At 51.4% G+C, this 25,110-nt stretch overlaps 1 protein-coding gene across 5 annotated transcripts in view; it reads left to right on the top strand.

The window, feature by feature from the left end:
• Nucleotides 1-25,110, top strand: part of EPHB2 (EPH receptor B2) — a 248,857-nt gene that overhangs the window by 96,400 nt on the left and 127,347 nt on the right. For all 5 annotated transcript variants that reach the window (XM_065575310.1, XM_042852985.2, XM_042852983.2 and 2 more), the window contains one exon: nucleotides 104-788. In XM_065575310.1, coding sequence (XP_065431382.1) covers nucleotides 104-788 — 685 coding nt within the window. The remainder of the gene's footprint in view (nucleotides 1-103; nucleotides 789-25,110) is intronic.

The raw sequence follows: 25,110 nt of genomic DNA, 5'->3' as shown, positions 1-25,110 counted from the left end.
GGATGGGGGGGGAGGCAGAGCTGTGCCCCCACCAGGGCCCAAGCTGACTGCCAGTGAATGTAAATGCAATGCAGCCCACTGACTCTTTGTGTCCCATCCGCAGTGGGAAGAGGTGAGCGGATACGACGAGAACATGAACACGATCCGGACGTACCAGGTGTGTAACGTCTTTGAGTCCAATCAGAACAACTGGCTGCGGACCAAGTACATACGGAGGAGAGGAGCTCACCGCATCCACGTGGAGATGAAATTTTCCGTCCGGGACTGCAGCAGCATCCCAAACGTTCCCGGCTCCTGCAAGGAGACCTTCAATCTCTACTACTTCGAATCTGACTTTGACTCGGCCACCAAGACTTTTCCCAACTGGATGGAGAACCCCTGGGCAAAGGTGGACACCATTGCGGCTGATGAGAGCTTCTCCCAGGTGGACCTGGGTGGCCGTGTGATGAAGATCAACACCGAGGTGCGCAGCTTCGGGCCGGTCTCTAAGAACGGATTCTATCTGGCGTTCCAGGACTATGGGGGCTGCATGTCCTTAATCGCTGTCCGGGTCTTCTACCGCAAGTGCCCCCGAGTGATCCAGAACGGGGCCGTGTTTCAGGAGACGCTCTCGGGAGCAGAGAGCACTTCGCTGGTGGCGGCCAGGGGGTCGTGCATTACCAACGCAGAGGAGGTGGATGTCCCCATCAAGCTGTACTGCAATGGGGACGGGGAGTGGCTGGTGCCCATTGGACGGTGCATGTGCAAGGCTGGCTACGAATCGGTGGAGAACGGGACCGTCTGCAGAGGTAACCGTTTCTCTTTGCTTTTGTTAGGCTGCTGCGTCCTTAGCGTGGGAACCTGTGATTGTATTCGGCCAGGGCACATGGGGCACAGCCCCCGGCTCTTGGAGGTGCCTCAGAATGCTGCTTCTCCTGCAGGCAGAGGGAGGTTGGCTGGCACAGATTCTTTCACATGCGGTTAGCAAACCTACCCTGCGCAGTGGCTTTGTCCTGTCCCTGCAGTGGCAGCAAGTCTGAGGGCACCCCGTATCCCTTGGCTGCTCCCTCCCCAGTTTCCTGCTCCGTTGCTGCATCAGCCATTCCCAGCACCTGCCTGCCAGGCAGCGACTCTTTGGCAAACTCTCGGTGACTAGGATTTGGAGGAGATATTGTGGGCCCCGGTTCCTGGCACTGGAGGTGGGCGGGGGAACCTGGGCTCTGTGGGCATTGCTCAGGGTGAGGAATTAGGATTCGTTGCTTTAATCTGCAGCTCTGTCAACCTGACCGTGCCCTCCGCAGCCCGGGAGGGGAACAATAGGAGACCCGCCCAAACAAAGGCCCGAGGGAGCACACTCTGCCTAGGTCAACAGATGGGCCTTGCTGTGAGGGCTGCAGCAGTGTGTGTGTGCGGCTAGTCACTGCCCCGTCGTTCTTCCCACGGGGAGCTTTGCCTGCGCTGGGCAGCACGATCCAGTCCCTTCCATTCATTCTGCAGGCTCTTCATGATGTCTGAGAGCTGCCATTGGTTCTAAACATGGATCTGGCTGGCTGATCTACATACCCCTCTCTCTGTCGTTTGCTGATTTCCCATCACTATGGTCCCTGTTCATAGCCTGCTTGGACTGCCTGTCCGGGTGCCTGGGGGCACTGTGAACGCATGCTCCTTCTAGCTAAGCTTCTGCTCATACATGTGCGCTCCTGTCTTTCGGAGCCAGTCTGCCCATTTGTGCCCGGGTCTGGGTGCCCGCTGGTGTGTACCGTGGCCAGGCTGACCCACCCTTGCACTCCCGAGCACACACACAGACAGGGCGTGTTCCATATTCAGTGCCCACCATGCCCGCTGATCTCCCAGCCGATCTGCACTTCACCTGGGAAATGCCAAGTGGAAGGCTCGCCCCCGACTGGCTAGGGGGTCCCAGCACTGCCTGATTTCGGCATCTCAAGGATGCCAGCAGCCCTTAGCTTTGCAGGGCAGGATTGCGCTAGCCAATCAGAACAGGTGGCGAAAGGGTAGGTGGGCAGAGTCCCTCCCTGCACCAGCAAGGTCCGAAGGGGAGTCCATTCTTAGGGAGAATTGTGATCCAAAGGGATTATTTTTAGACTGTAACAGGACGTCCAAATTAGGGAGCAATGTCTAACCGAGGTGCTGCTAGGAGTGGCTGCAATCGGGTCTCTTACTGTGGCAGGGAGGGGAGAGCAGCAGAAGAGGGTCTCCCAGGAATGAATAACTTTCACTTGCTCCCCCCCCCCCGCCCCCCCCGCAACTCATCTGGCCTGCCAGCCTCCTCCCCCAGTTCCACTGCCCCCCTCCTCCCATCTCTTCAGGCCCACTCACACTCGTGCCAGCTCCCATCTTAGCTGCTGCTTCTTGGAGATCAAGTTTCACTTGCAATTGCCTCAGCAGATAGGCAGGCCCTGGGCGAACCAGAGAGATACAAGCACAGGAGAGACCACCAGGACCAGAGCCTCCTGCAGGCACAGAAAGTCAAGGTCTGCCAGTCCCACTCACTGCTCAGCAGCGAGGAGAACTCTCCATCAAGGTCCCAGCTAGCATGACCCTCCCTCGCTCTCCACTGGCACTTTGTTCATCCCCGAGAACTCCATGATTAGCCCTTCTGCCGGGCACTGGAGAGGGGCTGCACTGTGACTGGCATACAGCTGAATCAGCATGATTTCCATTGGGCTTTGCTGAGGGTTCTGGCTGGAGCAGCTCTGCCCTCTGCCCTCCACAGTCCTGGGGGGTGACAGGAGGGGAGTGGCAGGAAGGGCCCAGAAATGGGCTCAGGGGGTCACTTTGGTCTTCCCAGTGGTCTGACAGAGTCCGGTGTCTTGCTGTTCACAGCTCCGTCTAAAGGAACCGAGTCACGTGCTGCAGGTAGGGGTGGGTGTGCTGTGATATCTGGCTGGAGGCGTCAGGGATTCGGATCTGGTGGTTTTTCTGCTGTAACAGATTAAGTGTGAGTCACGTTTTTTCCGTTCTCTGTCGGCTGCGGTCATTGAAGGGCCCAAAGATCTGCGGGCTGGTTCTCTGGTTAATCACTGTGGGCATGTCTGGATTAAATCATCAGTTAATGGGAACGTTCTACGTCCTGGTCCTCGGTGCAGAACCCCCCTTTGTCTGCAGCTGAGGACTGAGGCATCCGCAGAGTTGTGCGTGGAGCTGGGTGGGCAGCCACAGGGCAGGGTGAGGGGCTTTGGGAGAGGAGCAGATGTACAGGGGAAGAGTGCAGAGTCATTGTACTGTGCCAACCTCCAGCCGATTGCTTTGGTGACCAGGTGGAACCAGGGAGGGTCACCCCGCTGGGTGCTCCCATGTCTGTTTCCACCAGCCCCTCCAGAGTGCTGCCTGCAGCCCAGCCAGGGAGTAAAGGGGACAGTGTTGACGTAATAGACTTAGGCTTCTGTGCGGTGTTTGACTTGGTACCGCGTGACATTTTGATTTAAAAACTAGAGAGAGATAAGACTATCTTGGCGTACATTAAAGGGGTTAAAAGCTGGCTAACTGATTGGTCTCAAAATGTGATTGTCGGTGGTGAATCGTCATTGAACAGGTGGGTTTCTCGTGGGATCCCTGGGGATCGGTTCTTAATCCTACATTACTTAACATATTTATCAGGGGTCTGGAAGAAAACAAAATCATCACTGATAAAGTCTGCAGATGACACAAAAATTGGAAGGGGGGTGTGTGTGTTAAATACTGAAGAGGACAGGTCACTGATTCAGAGTGATCTGGATCGCTTGGTAAATTAGCCTGACGCAAGTGTGAATGTTACATCTAGGAACAAAGTGGGTAGGCTGTACATACGCGCTGAGTGACTCTAGCAAGGGCAGCAGTGTCTCTGAAAAAGCTTTTGCAGGCGGTGGATAATCAGCCGAACACGAGCGCCCGGTGTGACACTGTGGCCAAAAGGGCTACTGGGATCACGGGGATGCATAAACAGGAGAATCTCGAGTAGGAGCAGAGAGGTTATTTCATCTCTGTACATGGCACAGCTGCGACCACTGCAGGAATCCTGTGCCCAGTTCTGGTGTCCTCAGTTGAAGAAGGATGAGGATAAACTGGAGAGGGTTCAGAGGAGAGGCAAGAGAATGATTAAAGGATTAGAAAACCTGCCTCATCCTGATAGACTCAAGGAGCTCAATCTATTTAGCTTAACAAAAATAATGTTAAGGGGTGACTTGATCACAGTCTATAAGTAGCTACCTGGGGAACAAATATTTAATACTGGACTCCTCAGTCTTGCAGAGGAAGGTCTGACATGATCCAATGACTGGAAGTTTGAAACTAGACAAATTCAGACTGGAAATAAGGCGTATCATAGAAGATTGGGGTCGGAAGGGACCTTAGGAGGTCATCTAGTCCAACCCCCTGCTCAAAGCAGGACCAACCCCAACTAAATCATCCCAGCCAGGGTTTTGTCAAGCTGGGCCTTAAAAACCTCTAAGGATGGAGATTCTCCCACCTCCCTAGGGAACCCATTCCAGTGCTTCACCACCCTCCTAGCGTAGATTTTTGACAGTGAGGGTAATTAGCTATTGGAACAATTTATCAGGGGCTGTGGTAGATTTTCCATCACTGAAAATGAAGAGTGGATGTTTTTCTCACAGATCTGCTCTAGGTATTACTTTGAGGCAGGTCTCTGGCCGGTGTTATAGATGATCACAGTGGTCCCTTCTGGCCTGGGAATCTATGAACGTCTGACTCACTAAAGCTAGCTGGCACTGTGAAAGAAATTGGTCCCAGGGCTGTGCCGAAGGGACACGGTGACTTACCAGTGGAGCAGGGCCTGGAGACCAATATTCCTGTTAGAAAAGGGACGGTCAGGAGAATTCAGCCCAGCCGAAGCCAGAGGAGAGGCAATTATGCCCCCTGCTCCGGGGCTCATTTCAGTCCTGGTGCAGGGTAGGGCAGCCATCTATGGGCCATTGTAGTGTCTGCAGAATCTCTAGGATGTCATAACTTTCTGGCCTGTCCCTTCCTGCCTGGTCTTTGCCCACCCACAGTGCCCCGTGCAGGGGGACCAGGTACAGGGATGTTCCTGCAGAAGGTGCCCTCAGGGCCATGCAGCTGCCATATAGCCCGTTTGTACTGGCTGTGCCAGCACGAAGGTTCTGCCGGGCACAGTGACTGGGGCACAACGTCTCTGTGATACTGTCTGTGCACCTGGAGCAATGAGGCTTTTCTCTCCTCCTCCTGCACGCCCATGTCCTTGCTCTCTCCTACCCACGTTCAGGCCTGCTCTACACTCAAAAATTAGATCAACCTAGCTACGTGCTGTAGTTGGGTCGACCTAAACCTCGGTGTAGATGTGGCTAGGTCAACAGAAGGATATTTCTATCAACGTAGCTACTGCCTCTCGGGGAGGTAGATTACCTACATCAATGGAACCGCCGCTTCTGCTGATGTAGGAAGTGTCTGTGCTCCAGCGGCACCACAGCAGCGCCATAGCTGTGCCGCTGATGTGGCTGTAGTGTAGACATGTCCCAGGGTCAGCCACCACGGTGCCGGCTAGGGTGACCAGACATCCCGATATTTAGGTGTTTGTCCCGATATTTCGCTCCACCGGCAACACTCGGCTTTTTTTTCTTTTCTTTTCCTTCCTCCGCCGGCAGCATTCGGCTTTTTTTTTTTTTTTGCTCCGCCGGCAGACACCCCCTTCCTCTCGTCTGGTCACCCTAGTGCCGGCTCCGAGGCTGCTGGAAAGGGAATGCTTCTCTCTGGCAGGCTTGGAGATGATGGGAGTAGCTGGGGTGTTAACAGGACGCAGCTGAGCGCCAGGCCAGGGTGGAGGTGTGGGAAGGGAACGTGGCAGTGTGGTTGGAGAGAGAAGTAAAGTTTTGCAGCTGTGTAATACACTGACAAGGGAACTCCCAGGCCCCGGAGCAGATGGATGGTGCGGGAGAGCGAGCCGGGGAAGCGGTTGAGATAACGGGAGGGAGGAAGAACAGCGGGCGAGCCTGTGAAAAGAGCCAGCGCAGCCAGGGGGCTCGGGTTGGCTCCCGGGCAGACACCGTTATTGAAACATTTCATTGCAGCCAACAGAGCCGTCCCTTGTCCAAGCGAAATATAAAAATCCCATTACAGCCCCGATAGCATCTTGGCAATCGGTGTCCGGACGGAGTTTCTCCGAGATCAATTATAGATATGGCGGAGGGGCTTGTGAAGGGGAAGGCATCCTAATGTGCTCGCTGCGGAGTGGGGGTTGCGTCTTCTCCCAGCGGGAAGGGAGGGGAGGGGCAGCGGGCAGGCCTTAAACTCCCTGAATCGCTGCGACAACTAAAGGGTGAACTGGCCTGAGATCAGAACGGGCCCTTTTGGGTCTGCGTGATCAGCCTCCATCTTGGAACAGGAAAGGCCAGTCCCTGGAGTGCCCCCGGGGCAGGCGCTGTGTTGGGTCATAGGCCCCGACACGCCCCAGTGCAGGGGCCAGGCAAGCGTGGGGCAGGGCCAGAGCAGAGCACTGGGGGGAGTCTCAGGGGCCCCAGGCAGTGTTGCACTGTAAGGCACCCAGGCACCTGGCGATTTGGGGCTGTCATAGAGGCGGCTGGTGCCCTTGGCAGAGATCAGTGCAGCCAGGACCTCTAATTTATAGCGGCCTCCTGAGTGTGCCTGTAGGTTGCTCCACAACAGCACAGACTGCCCTGTAGCGCGGCCTCACCTGACATGTCCTGGTGTTGGGACTTGCATGGCGGGGATGGGGGCATCAGTATAGGGTGGCCTGGGACATACCAATGAAGTGCTGTCACTGGGGAATTCTCCATCAATCTCTTGTGTCTGTTTACAGCCTCTGTACCCTACCACAACATCTTGTAGGGGCCGGGCAGGGAACCTGAAACCTCAAGGCTGTGCCAGCCTCTCTAGGACATTATACTTCTCCCAGGTCCCTGGCTTTGGGTGGGACAGCGGGGTAAAGCTTTCTGTGCCAGCCTTGGACAGATACGATGGGATCTGCTGGAGCGCCTACAGTGTGGGCAGAAGCCAGGAGGTGATGGAAGGGTTGAAGGGGACATGCAGGCAGATTCAGAGGCATTTGTACAACCCCGCGTCTCAGCGAGGACGGACAGACAGACATGGAGGGAGGGATAGCGGAGGGAGATCCCGGTAGATATGAAAGGTGTTGGGAAATGGACCTTCCAAGGAGGAACGTCCAGGGAGTAGGGGCTGAAGGAAGCCCAGAGCGTGTCCTGCTTGGAGCAGAACATGGCCTGCCATGCATGCCAGGTGTAGTACGGTAGGTGCTTGTGATCACAGGGACCAACGTGCTCTGGGTGTCTCGGGGTCCGTGCTAGTGGTCCTGGGGACCAGTGTCCTCCAAGGGTCAGACATAGGGGCTCTGAGGACAGAAGAATGGGCAGATTCTCCAGGATGAACCACTCAGCCCTCTCTCTTGTAAGGAGGTGGGTTGCTAACGAGATTCCCAAGCGACTGATGAGCACAGAGCTGGACTGGCTGCTGCAAGCAGTGACACATACTGTGTTTATACAGTTCCTACCATGGTGGGCTCCTATGTGCGCTGGTAACACAAATAATACTACAGAGATGGAAAAGCCGTGCTAAGTCCTGTCCATCCCGCTCCAGAGAGCACCTGGACATTGTTGTCTGTTCTCGGGAAATTCTGACACAAATCTTCAATCTGAATCGAAACAAAAAAACAAAATTTCCCATGGAATGAAAATTTAAAAACATTCTGTTGAGAACCATTGAAACGCTTCGTTTCAAGTTGATTCCTTTTATTTTGACTTTTATATTATGCAAGCCTATTAAATATAATACATTCTATGTATTATTAACTAAACTAATGAAACAAATAGAATAAAATGTGATATTTCAATGTAATATAAAAGTCAAAATGAAGGAAAGTCGGATGATATCAAACCCAGACATTTTGGCCTGATCAGAGTGAAATGTTTCGCTGCTATCCAATGGAAAGGAGAAAGTTGGAATGATTCCTTTTGACTTTCTCTCCTAAAGAATTGTGTGAGAATCGACTGGCTTCCGGGAAATGTTTCGGGTTTGATGGAGCTGCAGTTCCCGATGTCAGTGCTGGCCCAAGCAGCTCTCGCCAGCCGGTGCTGCCGGCGCCTTGGTGCAGTGACCTTAGCTGGTCAGGTGCTCGGGCTTCCGCCACTTGCCTGGGAGACTCATGAAGCCTATAGCTTGGCATGGCAGCCTCCGGCTGTGGCCCAGTCTGACCGGGCTGAGAGGAGAGGAGGGAATTTGAAAGTGGTCTAGAAAGTGAGTGAACAGAGGAGGTGAGGGAGAGCCGGGCTGTGTCTTCTCTTTGTTTTCCTAGCAGCAGGACTGGGGGAGGTGCAGTGACTCAGGCCGTGTGCGGCTCTGAACTCCACGTGCTGGTTAATAACACAGTGGCCTGCAATCCAGTCTTCTTGGGGCAGCTGGCTCAAGACCTGCACCACAGCAAGTGGGGGAGCACCCTTGGGTGCCACGCTGGCAGAGGCAGCCTGGTGGGACTCAGTGACGGGGGGATGGAGGGGTTGGAGCTGGAAGGTGTTTGGGGAAGGTGCCAGGCCTGACGGCCCAGCTTTGCATTCCCACGGTTGGCTGGGCTCCTGGAAAGTCCAGGGAGAATGGGAACAGGAGAGGGGCCATCCATGGATAGGGTTACCATTCGTCCGGATTTACCCGGACATGTCCTCCTTTTGTGTGCTAAAAATAGCGTCCGGGGGGAATTTGTGAAGCACTCACAATGTCCGGGATTTCCCCCTCCCCCGGCTGGGAGGGCTGCAGGAAAGTCCCGGGCTGGACTCCAGAGCAGCTTCCTCCTCCCACCCCCCCCTCCCTGCATTCTGAGCCGGCCGGCAGCTCCTCCTCCTGCAGCCCGCTCCGGCAGCCCTGTGCAGGGCCAGGGACCGGGTTTTGTGTTTTGCAGGGGAGCTCAGCCATGTGTCCGGCTGGCACAGAGCCCAACACCCTGTTCTGAGCAGCAGGGTAAGGGGGGGCAGGAGAAGGGACAGGGAGGTTCTGGGGGGGCTTTTGGAGGGGAGTGGAGAAAGTTTTGGGCAGTCAGGGTACAGGTAGGGGGTAGGGTCCTGGGGGGCAGTTGGGGGGGGGTCTTAGGAAGGGGCAGTTAGGGGACAAGGAACAGGGAGTCTTAGGTAGGGGGTGGGGTTCTGGAGGGCAGTTAGGAGCAGGGGTCCCAGGAGGGGGCAGTCAGGGGACAAGGAGCGGGGGGTAGGGGGCTGGGAGTTCTGGGGGGGAGCTGTCAGGGGGCAGGAGTGGGGAGAGGGATCGGAGCAGTCAGGGGACAGGGAGCAGAGGGGTTTAGATGGGTTGGGAGTTCTGGGGGGGCTGTCAGGGGGCAGGAGTGTGGAGAGGGATCGGAGCAGTCAGGGGACAGGGAGCAGAGGGGTTTAGATGTGTTGGGAGTTCTGGGGGGGGGCTGTCAGGGGGTGGGGAGTGGTTGGATGGGGCGTGGGAGTCCCAGGGGTCTGTCTGGGGGTGGGGGTGTGGATAAGGGTTGGGGCAGTCAGGGGACAAGAGGCAAGGAGGCTTAGATAGGGAGTGGAGTCCCGGGGGGCAGTTAGGGGCAGGGGTCCCAGGAGGGGGCAGTCAGGGGACAAGGAACGGGGGGAGGGTTGGGGGTTCTGGGGGGGCGGGAAGTGGGAGGGGCAGGGGCGGGGCTAGGGCGGGGCTCCTCCCGTCCTCTTTTTTGCTTGCTGAAATATGGTAACCCTATCCATGGAGAGAGAGTGTGTTTGCAGGGATAATAACCATCCCCACCAGAGTCCGAGACCCAGGACTGCCCCATCCCCATGGGGCTGAGCAGAGTAGCCTGTGGGCAAGGTAACATTTGGCCTAGACACCAATGGGAGCTGGGGCCCAGCACTGCTTGTGTCTACAGAGACGGGCCTGGTCTCTAAACTGGCTCACTGGACGAAAAGGGCATGGGGGGGTCAGGGACGGAGTGGTGTGAGGTGGGGTGCCATGTGGGGGTTTGGGAGGGAAGGATACAGGGTACAGTGGTGAAGATGGAGGCAGAGGCGTAGGCCCCCTGTGGAGGGGGCTGTGAGACCTCATGGGAACTGGAGGATGGAGGAGTATGGCCGCCCTGAAAGAAGGGGGCTGGAGGAGAGAAGGAGGGAGAGTCGGTGGCTGGGGTCAGTGGGATCTGACCCCTCTTGGGGAAGGGCTGTGTGTGTCCGGCTGAGATGTCCTGGGAGTCTGTTTGCCTGGTGTCCCTGTCTCAGATCTCTTCCCCTGGCAGAGCCCCTGTGGAGCATATGGGATACGGGATCCCTTCTCTCCTGCATGACAGCACACCAGAGCCTTTCCCAGGAATCCCCGGGGCAGAGCCTGGCCTGCCAGTGCCGGGCGCCCAGGCACAGTGCAAGGCAGAGAGGGCCTGGGAGAGCTCGCAGGCCTTTCCTGTGGCGGTAGCCTGCCCCAGGAGCAGGCCGGCTGTGGGGTGCTGAGTGCTGTCCGCTCGCCAGCCACCCCCACCCCGGGCTGTGGGGTGCTGGGTCTGTGAACGTGGGAGCCTCCAGGCCTGTTTGCCAAAGCCCGCTGCTGAGAGAGCCGGGCAGCACAGCTGTTCCTGGGCTTAGCCACACCTGAGCTGTGGAAGGACTGCAGGGAGAGCCCTTTGGGGGGGCTCCTTCCCTGTGGGGCACAACTCAGCCCTGGCAGCCCCATTGCTGGGCCCCCACAGCAGGGGAGAAGGACAGGATCGGTGATGGCACAGTGAAAGGGCCTTCGGTTCCCAACCTGCTTCTCTTATAGGGCTCTGGGGAGCTGTGACCTCCCTTTCCTCTCCCTCCCCCTCCTCCCCCCCGACTCCCTCCTTAGCCTTGCCCCATCCCTGAGCAGCCTGGCCCGGAGCACTAACCCGTACATGTGGCTGGCAGGTTTTCTCGTGTTTCCAGAGGTGGGAGGAAGTCTGGGCCTCTTTCCAACAGCAAAACACAGGCATATAAAAGCCGGCCTTCAGTGTGAAGTACTATCAGATGGCCCGGGCAGCCTGCACGGCACCCGGCCCGCAGAGGTGGAGCACTCCGCTTGCCTGAGCTGTGTTATTAATGCATTTCATTTGGAAGATGCATCCCGAGTGATTAAAAGGCCCCAAACGCTGCTAAAGAGCTGGGAAAGTTGCAAGCTTTCTCTGCAGGGCTTTTCATCTGGGTACTACAATGCAAACCTGCTTGAGGCACCGCACAGGAGAGATTTATGGAGGAAGTTCATGCATCTAACAGCTTAAGCTCTTCTAAGCTTGCAGCCATGGCACAAAAGGATTTGGGAGCAGTTAACAATTCTGTGTGGTTAAGAGATTTCCATTCCCCTGGGCCCTGCTACCCAATGCCACAGGGCCCCACAGGGGAGACTGAGTGAGTAGCACCGCTTGTCCTCTGCCCAGACACAATCCCTTCCCTGCTTCTTTCCCTTGTGTTTGCCAGGGTCCCATTAACATGCTGCAGCCGAACGCCCCTCCCCCAGGCCTTCCCTCCAGAGACACAGCCTCCTGGCTTCTCCTTCTTCCTCACTTTCTCCTTCCCTCTGCCTCTGCGGTTTTTCTCCATGCCCCGTCCCTTTGTCTGTACTCCCTCCCCACCCCATGCACTGTAGTCTCTGTCTCTCTCGTTCACTGGCTCTGTGCTGGGATGGCAGAGGCAAAGCTATTGTTGTGCGCTCTGCTAGGTCTGTTTGTACCAGACTCTGAAATCAAGCGCTCCCTTTGATAGCGGTGCCCCTCTGCCTGCTCGCAAAGGCTTCTGGCTAAACGCTAAAGCCAGGTGGTAGGTGAGAAGCAGCTGCCCATGGACCCGCAATGGCAGGAGCTGTGCGTGGTCCCGTGGCCTCCCCTTTGGATTTGCGTGGTGTGTCTCGGTGTATAGGCCTGATGTGTCTTGTACATACAGCACACTGGGTCCCAGCCCAGCACCACTGCAGTAACACTCCTTGCCCCATTGGAGTCAACGGGACATTCCCCGCAAGTTCCGTAGGGCGAGGATTTCACCCGCGCTCCACGGGCTGTTTCCATGGCTGTCCGAGGCGTTTCTAGAGACAGGCAAGAACTCTCCTTTGACTGTCCCCGGAGGCTCGCTACTCTGGGCTCTCCAGAGAGGGATGCTGCACGCGGGACAAGCCTCACTCCCAGAGTTTCGTGTCAGAACCGTGTTCTTTAACCCCCCGAGTGAGTGATTAGCGGCTTAGCCAGACACCGGCCAGTTGTGGTTGCTGCGTGGCTGCAGCTCTGGATTGTGCCCCACTCACCAGGCTGATCCACAGTCACGAGTTGCTGTGCCAGGCTACGTGGCTGCTGTTGCTTCCTTGAGAGCCGTATGCAGAGCATTGTCTGCATGCATGAAGCGCCCATTGCCCTCCTGAGGGAGGGACAATGCCACGAAAGGGTGAGTGTTTCTCCCGTGTCGGTGTGAACTTCCTGACATGCCCAGGGACCCACGATGCTGCTGGGTACAGCTGGGTGCCCCTGTGACACAGAGGACTGTGGGCAGGTTTTATCACTTTGCCTTCAGGCTGTTCTGTGGAGCCACACACCAGAATGGGATTCATTCCAGGGCATTGGATGTGAATGGCATCGGGACATGGAAAACATTCGCTGTGCACAGGAAGTGGTGTGCCCTGCGGACTAGCTATGTCCTATGTGCATGGGCATATATTAGCCCTGTCCTAGCATGGTCCCATCTGTGTGGGGTGTGTTTTTGGCTACGTGACTCCCGGTGTGTGCTGGTTCTTGGGCTCTGGTGCTGCTGGACCCTGCTGATGTGGGTCCCATTCTCTGGGCGCCCCTCTTTGTCTGTGCAGGCAGAATGCTGCTCCTTTCTTTCCTCCTCCTGCATTCTTTTCCCTCCTGTTTCTCGCTGACCCCTGCGTGTTGTGAATCCAATTAGCACCGCGATGGGGATCACAGCTGCACAGCATCAGGCTATTAACGACACTGAGCATGCTCAGTGCCTCAGAGCCCCGGGAGGTGCCAGCCTGTTCTGCTTGTAATTCTGGGACAGTGCTCGGGCTCCTGGCGATGGGAAAGGGGCTGGGGGAGGGGCAGACGCATGAGTTAGGTGGCATATGTCCCCTGTAAGTTCAGCTCCTAGCCAAGCCTGCGATGGAGATGTCCCTGAATAATGAGTGGTATGAGTGCGTTCCCCGGCGAGGGTGCAGGTCGCCCCCCGCATCCACTGTGCGCTCTGGTGGGGGAGGGGAGGATCCACTTTCCTGGAGGGGCTTGGTCCTTTTTGATGGAGGTGGGGGCTGCTCAGAGAGGAACAGAGCTGTCTCGGGAGCGGAGGCTCTTCCCCAGAGGTTATGCTGACCTTCCCAAAGAGGCGAGGAAAGCAGGGACTCTGCAGGGAACTGCTCTGTCGGTTTGCCTTTAAGACACAGTTTGTGGTCCGAGTTTTTCCAGCAAGGCTTGTCTGCAGGGGGAAATGGCCTGGAATAGCTGTTCTGGAATATCTCCCCATGCGGACACTTAACTCTGGAATGCTTCTAGAGCCTTACATCCCTGCCCATCTTCCTGATGAGTTCTGGAGAGAGCTCTTCTCGTTACCTGTTCTAGCACCACTAAGCTCTGCCCTCCTCCTGCTGCATCACAAGAGGAGAAACCTGGACCTGGAAATCAAACCCAGAACAGGGTCCGTACAATTACTAGGAAAGAGAGAATGTGAACATAAACCTGGCTAGAGCAGGGGACTGACTGGGTGCCATGCCTTTGGGTTCTGCCACTGACTCTCAGACTAATTGTTTAACTTCTAATTCCCCGTCTGTAAAATGGAGATGATGATACTTCCCAGACGATGTGTGGGCTTGTTTGTTGTAATTCATCACTGCGTTGAAGCACTCGGAGATCCTCAGATGGAAGGTGCAGTGTTCTCTTCTGCCAGATGTATTCCCCCGGAAATGGACGGCACCAGATTTGTGGAAATAGGAAACCTCACAGCTTGGCTAGTCCCCCATGGGGGCTAATTTTATGGTGTGCTCGTGGGGGAAGTGGCTCTGAGGAAGCTCTGGAGATGACTATGTGGTGTTGCCCCAGTAGGTCTAAGGAGGGGTGCCCATGGTGATGCTCAAGGGGCCCATTCTGTCACTTTCAGCAATGGAGGAAGGACCACGGCTAAGAAAGGAGACTGAATTAAAAACAAATCAAGGGGGGCGGGTTCGTTTCTACCCATCTAAGCCAGGACCTGGAGACTACCGCACAAAGGACAGCCAAAGGCCCAAGATAGGTGCAGTCCCATCCCTCTCTAACAGGAATCAGAGGGAATGGGGTAGGCATGTACTGGTGGTGGGTGTCACAGTTCATGGCAGTTGCCACCCATATTTCCTCTGAATTCTTCCCCAAGGACACTCATTCCAGGCTCCTGTCTCTTCAGCCATTGCCCTTCTTTGGCATAGACTTACGTCCCTCTCCCCTCTTGGTTTTTCCAGGCTGCACCATAAGAACTGCCATACTGGGTCAGACCAATGGTCCATGTAGCCCAGTATCTTCTGTCCAACAGAGGGCAGTACCAGAGCTTCAGAGAGAGTGTACAGAACAGGGAAATGTTGGAGAGATCCACCCCTCAGCTCCTGACTTTTGTCAGCCAAAGATTTAGGGATGCCCCGAGCATGGGGTTGTCCCCCTGACCATCTTGACTTAATAGCCTTTGATGGACCTACCCCGCCATGAATTTATCTAATTCTTTTTTGAACCCTGTTATACTTTTGGCCATTACAACATCCTGTGGCAGTGAGTTCCTGAGGTTAATTGTGTACTGTGTGAAAAAGTACTTCCTCTTGTTTGTATTCAGCCTGCTGCCTATTAATTTCGTCAGGTGACCCCTGTTTTTTATATTGTGGGAAAGTGTAAATAAATTTCTCTATTCACTGTTTCCAAGCCATTCATGATTTTATAGATCTCTATCATATCCCCCCTTAATCGTCTCTTTTCTAAGCTGAACAGCCTAATTTTTTAGTTTCTCCTCATATGGAAGCTGTTCCACACCCCTGATCATCTTTGTGGCCCTTCTTAAAACCTTTTACAGTTCCACTATCTCCTTCGTTAAAATGGGGCGACCAGAACGGAACACAATATTCAATGTGTGGATGCATTATGATTTATATAGGGACATTATGATATTTTCCATCTTATTTTCTATCCCTTTCCTAATAGTTCTTAACAGTCCGTTAGCCTTTTTGACCACTGCTGAACATTGAGCTGTTGTTTCCAGAGAACTACTCACGATGACTCCAAGATCTCTTTCTTGACAGGTAACAGCTCATTTAGACCCCGGCATTATGTATGTGTCATTGGGATTATTTTTTCCAATGTGCATTACTTTGCACTTACCAATGTTGAATGTCATCTGCCATTTTGTTGCCCAGTCACCCAGTTTTGTGAGATCCCTTTATAACTCTTCGCAGTCTGCTTTGGACTTAACTATCTTGAATAATTTTGTATCCTCTGCCAACTTCGCCACTTCATTGCTCGCTTCCTTTTCCAGATCATTAATGAATGTGATGAATAGCACCGGTCCCAGTACAGCTCCTTGAGAGACCCTGTTGTTTACCTGTCTCTACTGTGAAAACGGATCATTTATTCATTCCTTTGTTCCCCATTTTTTAAGCCTTTACTGATCCATGAGAGGATCTTCCCTGTTATTCCCTGATTACTTAGTTTCTTTAAGAGCCTTTGGGGTGAGACCTTGTCAAAAGTTTTCTGAAAGTCCAAGTACACGACAGCAGCTGGATCACCCTCGTCCATATGCTTGGTGATTCCACCAAAGAATTTTAATAGATTGATGAGGCATGACTTCTCTTTCCAAAAGCCGTGTTGACTCTTCCGCAACAAATCATGTTTATTTATAAGTCTGACAATTCTGTTTTTTACTATAGTTTATACCAATTAGCCTCGTACTGAATTTGAGTTTCCTGGCCTATAATTGGCAGGATCGGCTCTGGAGCTCATTTTAAAAAATTGGCTTTACATTACTAACCTCCAGTCACCGGGTACGCAGGGTTGTTTCAGTGATCGTTACATACTATAGTCAGTAGTTCTGCAATTTCATATTTGAGTTCCTTCAGAACTCGTAGGTGAATCCATCTGGTCCTTGTGACTTGTTACTGTTTCATTTGTCAGTTAGTTCCAAAACCTCCTCTGTTGACACATCAATGTGGGACAGTTGTTTAGATTTCTTGTCCCAAAGGAATAGCTCTGCTGTGGGTATCTCCCCCACATCCTCTGCCACAAAGACTGATGCAAAGACTTCATTTAGCTTCTCTACAATGGCCTTGTCTTCGCTGAGTGCTCCTTTAACATGTTGGTCAAGTAGTGGCCCCACTGCCTGTTTGGCAGGTTTCCTGCTTCTGGTCTCCTTAAAAAAATTCTTACTGTTAAGTTTTTGCATCTTTAGCAAGTTGCTTATCAAATTCTTTCTTGGCCTGCCTGATTATTCTTTTACACTTAAGCTTCCAGGCTTTGTGCTCCTTCTTCTTATCCTCACTAGGTTTTGATTTCCAAATTTTTAAAGGATGCCTTTTCCCCTCTAATGACCTCCCTTACTTTGCTGTTTAGTTCCCTGCCTACACTGTTATTCCCAGCAACCAGCGTGCCTACCCAGGCCAGTTCTGGAAACCCTGACACATGATGTTTCTAAATCCAAAATTGGTCCCCAGGACTCCATTCTTGTCAACAGCGACTGGGGCTGGAAGGGCCTGCAACTCCATCTTGCAGTCTGCCTCGGGCTGGGGATCCTAAGGCTTTCAGGCCAGCTTGGCTCCGCGGGCTGCCCAACTACCGAGTGGGATCTCTGGACTGAGGCACTCTGGAGTCAGAGCCCCTGGAAGCCTGTCCCAGGACTTCCATGGCAGGGGGCATCCCAGCCCCCGGCAGTTTGCATGGTGAGGCTGTCCTGGAGCCATGGACCCTGGAAGACCCACCTCCCTCGTAGCTCCCCAGGCGAGCTGGCAGTGAACCAGGCTGATCTTCTGGAGCTCAACAAAAATTTATTCAACCTGAACTGTTTTCGTGAAACATTTCAGGTTCGAGGAATTGGCATTTTCCAGTGAAGCTCTGTTTCATCGCAAATTCTCCAGCCCTCTCTAGATTCAATCACAAGCTCACTGATCTATTGCTTAGCTGCTGCAGTGCATCGCTTTCTCTATCACTTGTTGAAAACCAACAAGCAAATGCACAGTAAACTGAAGAACAGAAGGTGGGAGGCGTTGTAAATTCGGAAGAGGATAGGGATATCCTGCAGGGAGACTTGAATGAGCTTGTGAATTGGAGTGTCAGAAATAGGATGAAATTTAATAGTGAAAAGTGTAAGGTGATGCATTTGGGGATGACCAATAACAATTTTAGTTACAAGATGGGGACGCATTGGTTAGAAGTAACGGAAGAGGAGAAGGACCTAGGGGTCCTTGTAGACCGCAGGATGACTATGAGTCGACAGTGTGACGTGGCGGTGAAAAAAGCCAATGCTGTCTTGGGATGCATTAGGCGAGGTATATCTAGTAGGGATAAGGAGGTCCTGCTTCCGTTGTACAAGGCGCTGGTGAGACCTCATTTGGAGTACTGTGTGCAGTTCTGGTCTCCCATGTTTAAAAAAGATGAACTCAAACTGGAACGGGTGCAGAGAAGGGCCACTAGGATGATCAGAGGAATGGAAAACCTGTCGTATGAAAGGAGACTAGAGGAGCTTGGGTTGTTTAGTCTGACCAAGCGAAGGCTGAGGGGGGATATGATTGCTATCTTTAAATATATTAGAGGGATTAATACAAGGGAGGGAGATGAATTATTCCAGCTTAGTACTAACGTGGATACGAGAACGAATGGATATAAACTGGCCGTGGGGAAGTTCAGGCTTGAAATTAGACGAAGGTTTCTGACCGTTAGAGGGGTGAAATATTGGAACGGCCTTCCGAGGGAAACGGTGGGGGCGAGGGACTTGTCTGGCTTTAAGATTAAGTTAGATAAGTTTATGGAGGGAATGGTTTAATGGTAAAACATAGTTGTCAAGGAAAACCAAGCAATGGTAGGTAAATAGCATAATGGCTAAAAGGGGTCAGGATGGAGACTCTTGCCTATATGCTCGGGGTCTTACTGATCGCCATATTTGGGGTCGGGAAGGAATTTTCCTCCAGGGCAGATTGGCTGAGCCTCTGGAGGTTTTTCGCCTTCCTCCGCAGCATGGGGCAGGGATCTCTAGCAGGAGGGTCTCTGCCGATTGAGGTCACTAATAACAGGATTGGGGACTTCAGCAGCAGAGTCCAGGGAAGGGGCGGGGATGGTTTTATGGCCTGCAGCGTGCAGGGGGTCAGACCAGATGATCATAATGGTCCCTTCTGACCTTAAAGTCTATGAGTCTATGAGTAAACCAAGTCCAGTTTGCCAGAAATACGGTCTGCATTTGCGGCAGATCCTGGAACGACCTAAGGAACCGGCTTTGATTCACCTTCCTAATCTTGTTTGGATGTGTATTAATATTTCCCAGTGATTCAATATGCTTCTATTGCATCCAAGAAACAAGAGAGGAGCTTCCCTGAAGCTAATTTAATAGCTGGTCATTCTCATAGCTTCTAGCTGAAACTCTCAGTAAGCTGTGCGCCTCCTATTGCTAGAATGGTGAACTGAAGTCCTTTAAGGTACGTCTACACTGCAGCTGGGAGCGAGTCTCCCAGTGCAGGTCGGCAGACTTGTACTAGCAGGGCTCACGCTAGCACGCTAAAATAGCTCTGAAGACGTTGCAGCTTGGGCTGGCGCTCAGGCTCCCAAGCCTGGGGGTGGACTTGTGAGACCAAACTTCAGCCCGAACTGCACCATCTGCACTGCTGTTTTTAACGCCCAAGTCTGTGGATCTGGGCTGGGCGGCTCCCTGCCAGATGTATGTGAGAACATATCTTCATTGAGGCCATTTTCCATTAGCCTGTTTTCAGAGCTTCTGATCTCGCCGAGACAAACTGCTCACTACATTAATCGCACTTGATTTCCCCCAATATTCTAAAATTAAAGGGCCACAAACTTGGCTCTAAAGATGCGTCCAAATTTCACCAAAGTCTGGGGAAGGGAGTAAAGCTTTCGAGGAACCCACCTTTATGTTTAAAACCACTGGAAAAACTCTGAAATGTGCAAGGATTCAAGAACCGAAAACGGTACTTTGGGGGGGTAAATGAATGCGGGCATATAATCAGACTGGAAAAGCTGTTAGTTAAATGAAGATTATTTCAATCCTTTTCTGCACTGTGATTCTGGTTTATGAGGCGCTCCTGTAATAAAAATAATACAGTCAATGGTGTGTACTTAGCTCAAATAAATACATAAATAATCAAAACCCTTCAATCATATCCCTGGTGAACTCACCACAGGCTCGAGGCTGCTAAGCACAACTGAGAGAGACTTTCCTTTCCCCTCCACAGTGTATGTATGATTCCTGACTCTGAATATATTTGACTTTCATTGAGACTGAAGCAGCTTTTGAGATAAGTGCAGTCCTTATTCTAGCTCATGCTCCAGTACAGCTTTGCCCCCAAACAATGGTGTCCGTGTCCAGAGGGGGGTTCCCCTCTGATATACTAAAAAGAAAGCATTTGCGCAGTTTATCAATGAACAGATGCAGAAGGATTTTGACATGACTGACAATGGGACAGTCTGCCTACAGGTTTTGGGGGAGGCAGTTGGGAATAACCATTCCCTTAGATGCAAACCCAAAGAGCTCTTTTAGGCCTGGTTCACACTAACCCCCCACTTCGGACTAAGGTACGCAAATTCAGCTACGTTAATAACGTAGCTGAATTCGAAGTACCTTAGTCCGAACTTACCGCGGGTCCAGACGTGGCAGGAAGGCTTCCCCGTCGATGCCGCGTACTCCTCTCGCCGAGCTGGAGTACCGGCGTCGACGGCGAGCACTTCCGGGATCGATTTATCGCGTCTAGACCAGACACAATAAATCGATCCCAGAACATCAATTGCCTGCTGCCGGACCCGGAGGTAAGTGTAGACGTACCCTAGAAGAGTGGCTGATCTTAGCAAAGCAACTCAAACCTCTTCAACAGCTGATCACTGGCATTACCTAAGAAACATAAGCTCAAGGTGAAGAAATTTAGTTGCAACTTGAGAACGTTATCACATCTAAGGCTCAAGAAACTCACTCATGTGGCCAACGTTTGGAACTGGGCAATAACGTTAACCGCCTAGCTTTCAAACCACGCCATCCCACTCTTGCCCTGTCCATTATACCTGCATCTGTAACCGAGGGCACTTCTACACCTAAAATGCTGCATTGATGCAGCTGCACTGCGGTATGGAGATAGGAGAGAGCTGTCCTGTCGCTGTAGCCAATCCACCCCCTGAGAAGCGGTAGCTTTGTTGATGGGGGGAGAAGCTCTCCCACCGACATGGTGCTGTCTACATGGGGGGTTATTAACGATATCGCTCGGAGGTGTGGGTTTTTCATACCCCAGAGTGACGTCGTTATACCGATATAGGTCAGTAGTGTAGGCCAGACCTGAGACAATAAAAGGGCAATAGTTAAATAGCAGTAACAGATGCATGTTGTACATGTATTCACCCTAAATGAACTCCTGCTACAATAGAAATACATTGTGGTATTGAAACCACCCAAATCTTGGAGATTACTGAAGAACAGAAAGTGCAATTTGAAGCAAAGATATCAACCGAGAAACTACAAAATGCTGTTCCAAAGGGTAATTCTCCAGGGCTGGTTGGCTTTAGCAGCGAATTCTAGAAATCTGTTCAGGAGTTAGAATCATAGAATATCAGGGTTGGAAGAGCCCTCAGGAGATCATCTAGTCCAACCCTCTTCTCAAAGCAGGACCAACACCAACTAAATCATCCCACCCAGGGCTTTGTCAAGCCTGACCTTAAAAACCTCTAAGGATGGAGATTCCACCACCTCCCTAGGTAACACATTCCATTGCTTCACCACCCTCCTAGTGAAATAGTGTTTCCTAATATCCAACCTAGACCTCCCCCACTGCAACTTGAGACTATTGCTTAATAGTGCCTTGAATACTTTAAACATTCGGTCACTCCCTTGGACAAGGAAAATTGCCCAATTCCTGCTTGGAAGCTAATGTAACTGAACTCCTGAAAAATGATAAAAATCCAGAAGACTGAGTCTCACTCAGGCTAATTTGATCAATTAAACTAGACAATAAAACACTGAAACAGCCTCAGCAACCAGCTGCCTCTAGCCCTGTCACTGGTGATTTTCACCGAGCGCTCTCGCTTTATTTAAGGCAGAGCTACAAATCACATTTGTCAAATGGCAACTATCATTAAAGAAATGCAAACATCACCGCCTTTTTCTGGCAGCAGATGTGGAGAAGGCCTTCGATAGAGTGCTCTGGGGCGATCTCTTTGTAGTACTGGAGATATTTAGTTTCAGACGTCAACCAATTACCTCCATCAAACTGTTCCACGGCTCGCCACATGCCTTCCTTTATTTGAATAGCTGCAGAGCAGAGATGAAGGGCCAGGTTTTTAAAGGCATTTACGTGTGTAACGATGCTGATAGGCACCAAGTGGGATTTTCAAAAGTGTCTACGCTGTTTTGGTGCCTAACTCCCATTGGTCAATGCAACAAGGTGCTTAAAATCAATGCGCATTAGCGGCCAAACCTACTTTGGTTCTTCTGAAAATCCCATTGTTGCCTATTTGCATCTTCTGGCACCTCTAGCCTTTTCTCCTTAAAGAGCAGTGCAAAGCAAGGGAGGCCCTGTTTCCTGTGTCCATTGTGTATCCATCTCCTGTCTCCAGACAGTGCATCACAACCACAATAAAGAACATAAAATGGTATCTTGGCAGATGAATCCTATGTTAACTCAGTGAAATTGAAGCCTCCAGACAGCCAAGAGGCCTACAGCATTGTAGAATCATAGAATATCAGGGTTGGAAGGGACCTCAAGAGGTCATCTACTCCAACCCCCTGCTCAAAGCAGGACCAATTCCCAACTAAATCATCCCAGCCAGGGCTTTGTCAAGCCGGGCCTTAAAAACCTCCAAGGAAGGAGACTCCACCACCTCCCTAGGTAACGCATTCCAGTGCTTCACCACCCCCCTAGTGAAATAGTGTTTCCTAATATCCAACCTAGACCTCCCCCACTGCAACTTGAGACCATTACTCCTTGTACTGTCATCTGCCACCACTGAGAACAGCCGAGCTCCATCCTCTTTGGAACCCCCCTTCAGGTAGTTGAAGGCTGCTATCAAATCCCCCCTCATTCTTCTCTTCTGGAGACTAAACAATCCCAGTTCCCTCAGCCTCTCCTCATAAGTCATGTGCTCCAGACCCCTAATCATTTTTGTTGCCCTCCGTTGGACTCTTTCCAATTTTTCCACATCCTTCTTGTAGTGTGGGGCCCAAAACTGGACACAGTATTCCAGATGAGGCCTCACCAATGTCGAATAAAGGGGAACGATCACGTCCCTCGATCTGCTGGCAATGCCCCTACTTATACAGCCCAAAATGCCGTTAGCCTTCTTGGCAACAAGAGCACACTGTTGACTCATATCCAGCTTCTCGTCCACTGTGACCCCTAGGTCCTTTTCTGCAGAACTGCTACCTAGCCATTCGGTCCCTAGTCTGTAGCAGTGCATGGGATTCTTCCGTCCTAAGTGCAGGACTCTGCACTTGTCCTTGTTGAACCTCATCAGGTTTTTTTTGGCCCAATCCTCTAATTTGTCTAGGTCCCTCTGTATCTGATCCCTACCCTCCAGCGTATCTACCACGCCTCCTAGTTTAGTGTCATCTGCAAACTTGCTGAGAGTGCAGTCCACACCATCCTCCAGATCATTAATAAAGATATTAAACAAAACCGGCCCCAGGACCGACCCTTGGGGCACTCCACTTGAAACCGGCTGCCAACTAGACATGGAGCCATTGATCACTACCCGTTGAGCCCGATGATCTAGCCAGCTTTCTATCCACCTTACAGTCCATTCATCCAGCCCATACTTCTTTAACTTGGCGGCAAGAATACTGTGGGAGACCGTATCAAAAGCTTTGCTAAAGTCAAGGAATAACACATCCGCTGCTTTCCCCTCATCCACAGAGCCAGTTATCTCATCATAGAAGGCAATTAAGTTAGTCAGGCACGACTTCCCCTTCGTGAATCCATGCTGACTGTTCCTGATCACTTTCCTCTCCTCTAAATGTTTCATAATTGATTCCTTGAGGACCTGCTCCATGATTTTTCCAGGGACTGAGGTGAGGCTGACTGGCCTGTAGTTCCCCGGATCCTCCTCCTTCCCTTTTTTAAAGATGGGCACTACATTAGCCTTTTTCCAGTCATCTGGGACCTCCCCCGATCGCCATGAGTTTTCAAAAATAATGGCTAATGGCTCTGCAATCTCACCTGCCAACTCCTTTAGCACCCTTGGGTGCAGCGCATCCGGCCCCATGGACTTGTGCACGTCCAGTTTTTCTAAATAGTCCCAAACCACTTCTTTCTCCACAGAGGGCTGGTCACCTTCTCCCCATACTGTACTGCCCAGTGCAGCAATCTGGGAGCTGACCTTGTTCGTGAAGACAGAGGCAAAAAAATCATTGAGTACATTGTAGCCAGCTTTCATTTAACTATGGCCAAGTAAGAGGTTTAGGCACCCGTCCAACAAGACTCCCCATTTCCATTTTCATATCTGTGATCCCCTGAGGAATTCACATGCTTGGAGATATGAATCTGCAGCCCTTTCCATACACCTTACATCATGGCTTTCAGAGATCTACCACAACTAGGAACTGGAGAGCCTTTTGGGAAAGGAGAAGTCTATACAGGAAGGATGAGCGGGCTCCACGTAAACCAAAACGGGACCAGACTGCTGCCACACACAATTAAAAAGGTTATAGAGGAGTTTGTAAACTAAGGGCTGTGGCTGAAGAGCACACGGTTCGGACAGAGACGTTCCTTAGAGCAGTGGTTCTCAACCTGTGCTCCGCGGATCCCAGAGGATCCACGGACTATGTTTAAGGGGTCCAAGAAAGACTTAGACTGAAAACTGACTGAATAGAATTCAACTATCTTTAGAGACAGTAGATTTCCAAAAGGGTCCACACCTCCATTTGAAATTGTGTAGGGGTCTGGAAATGAAAAAAACACTGCCTTAAAGGAGGATTTATTAAAGGGGATACTCCATATCCCCGTAAAGAGGAGCGGATAGAAGTTGATAAAGCACAGGTAGGAACTGGAGAGAAAGTCAAACGAAAAAGAGTCCCCATTCAGTTACATCACATAAAGGCAAATGTTATAAGTACTTGTATACAAATGCAAGAAGTCTAAATACTAAGATGGGTGAACTTGAGTGCCTGGTAGAAAATGAAGATACTGATATAATAAGCATCATAGTAACTTGGTGGAATGATGGTAATCAATGGGTAATACCAGGATGCAAGACATATAGGCAGGACAGAGTAGGTTGTGCAGGTGAGGGAGTGGCACTATATGCGAAAAAAAGCATAGAGTGAAATATAGTAAAAATCTTAAATTACTCAAACAATATCTGAGAATCTCTATGGAGAGAAATTCTATGCTTGAATAATAAGAGTAAAGTATTAGGAATATACTACTGACCCCCTGACCAGGATGGTGGTGGTGATTGTGAAATGCTCAGGGAGATTAGTGAGGTTACGAAAACATAAAACTCTGTAATAATGGGGGATTTGAACTATCCCTACATTGACTGGGTACATGTCACATCAGGACGGGATGCAGAGATAAAGCTTCTTGACACCATAAATGACTGGTTCTTGGAGTAGCTAGTTCTGGAGCCCACAGGATCTGGTCCAAGAGATGAATAAACCTGAACCGCTCAGTAATAGCAACCATAATGTAATTAAATTTAAAATCCTTGTAGGGAGGGGGGAAATACCAACGAAACCATTTAATTTCAACAAGGGGAACTACACAAAAATGAGGAAGCTAGTTAATTGGAAACTAAAAGGAACAGTCACAAGATGAAACGCCTGCAAGCTGCATGGAAACTATTTAAAAACACCATAATAGAGGCTCCAACTAAAATAATTATAATAAAACCATTAAGCCTAGGTCCAAAAAAATAAAAAAATGCCACCATGGCTAAACAGTAATGTAAAAGAGATGGTTCGAGGCAAAAAGACATCCTGTAAAAATTGGAAGTCAAATCCTACTAAGGAAAAT

Source organism: Chrysemys picta, chromosome 21 (genome assembly GCF_011386835.1).
Source record: "Chrysemys picta bellii isolate R12L10 chromosome 21, ASM1138683v2, whole genome shotgun sequence".
NCBI classification, from domain to species: domain Eukaryota; kingdom Metazoa; phylum Chordata; order Testudines; family Emydidae; genus Chrysemys; species Chrysemys picta.
Note: the sequence above shows the minus strand (reverse complement) of the source record. Positions and strands in the feature narration are given on the sequence as shown.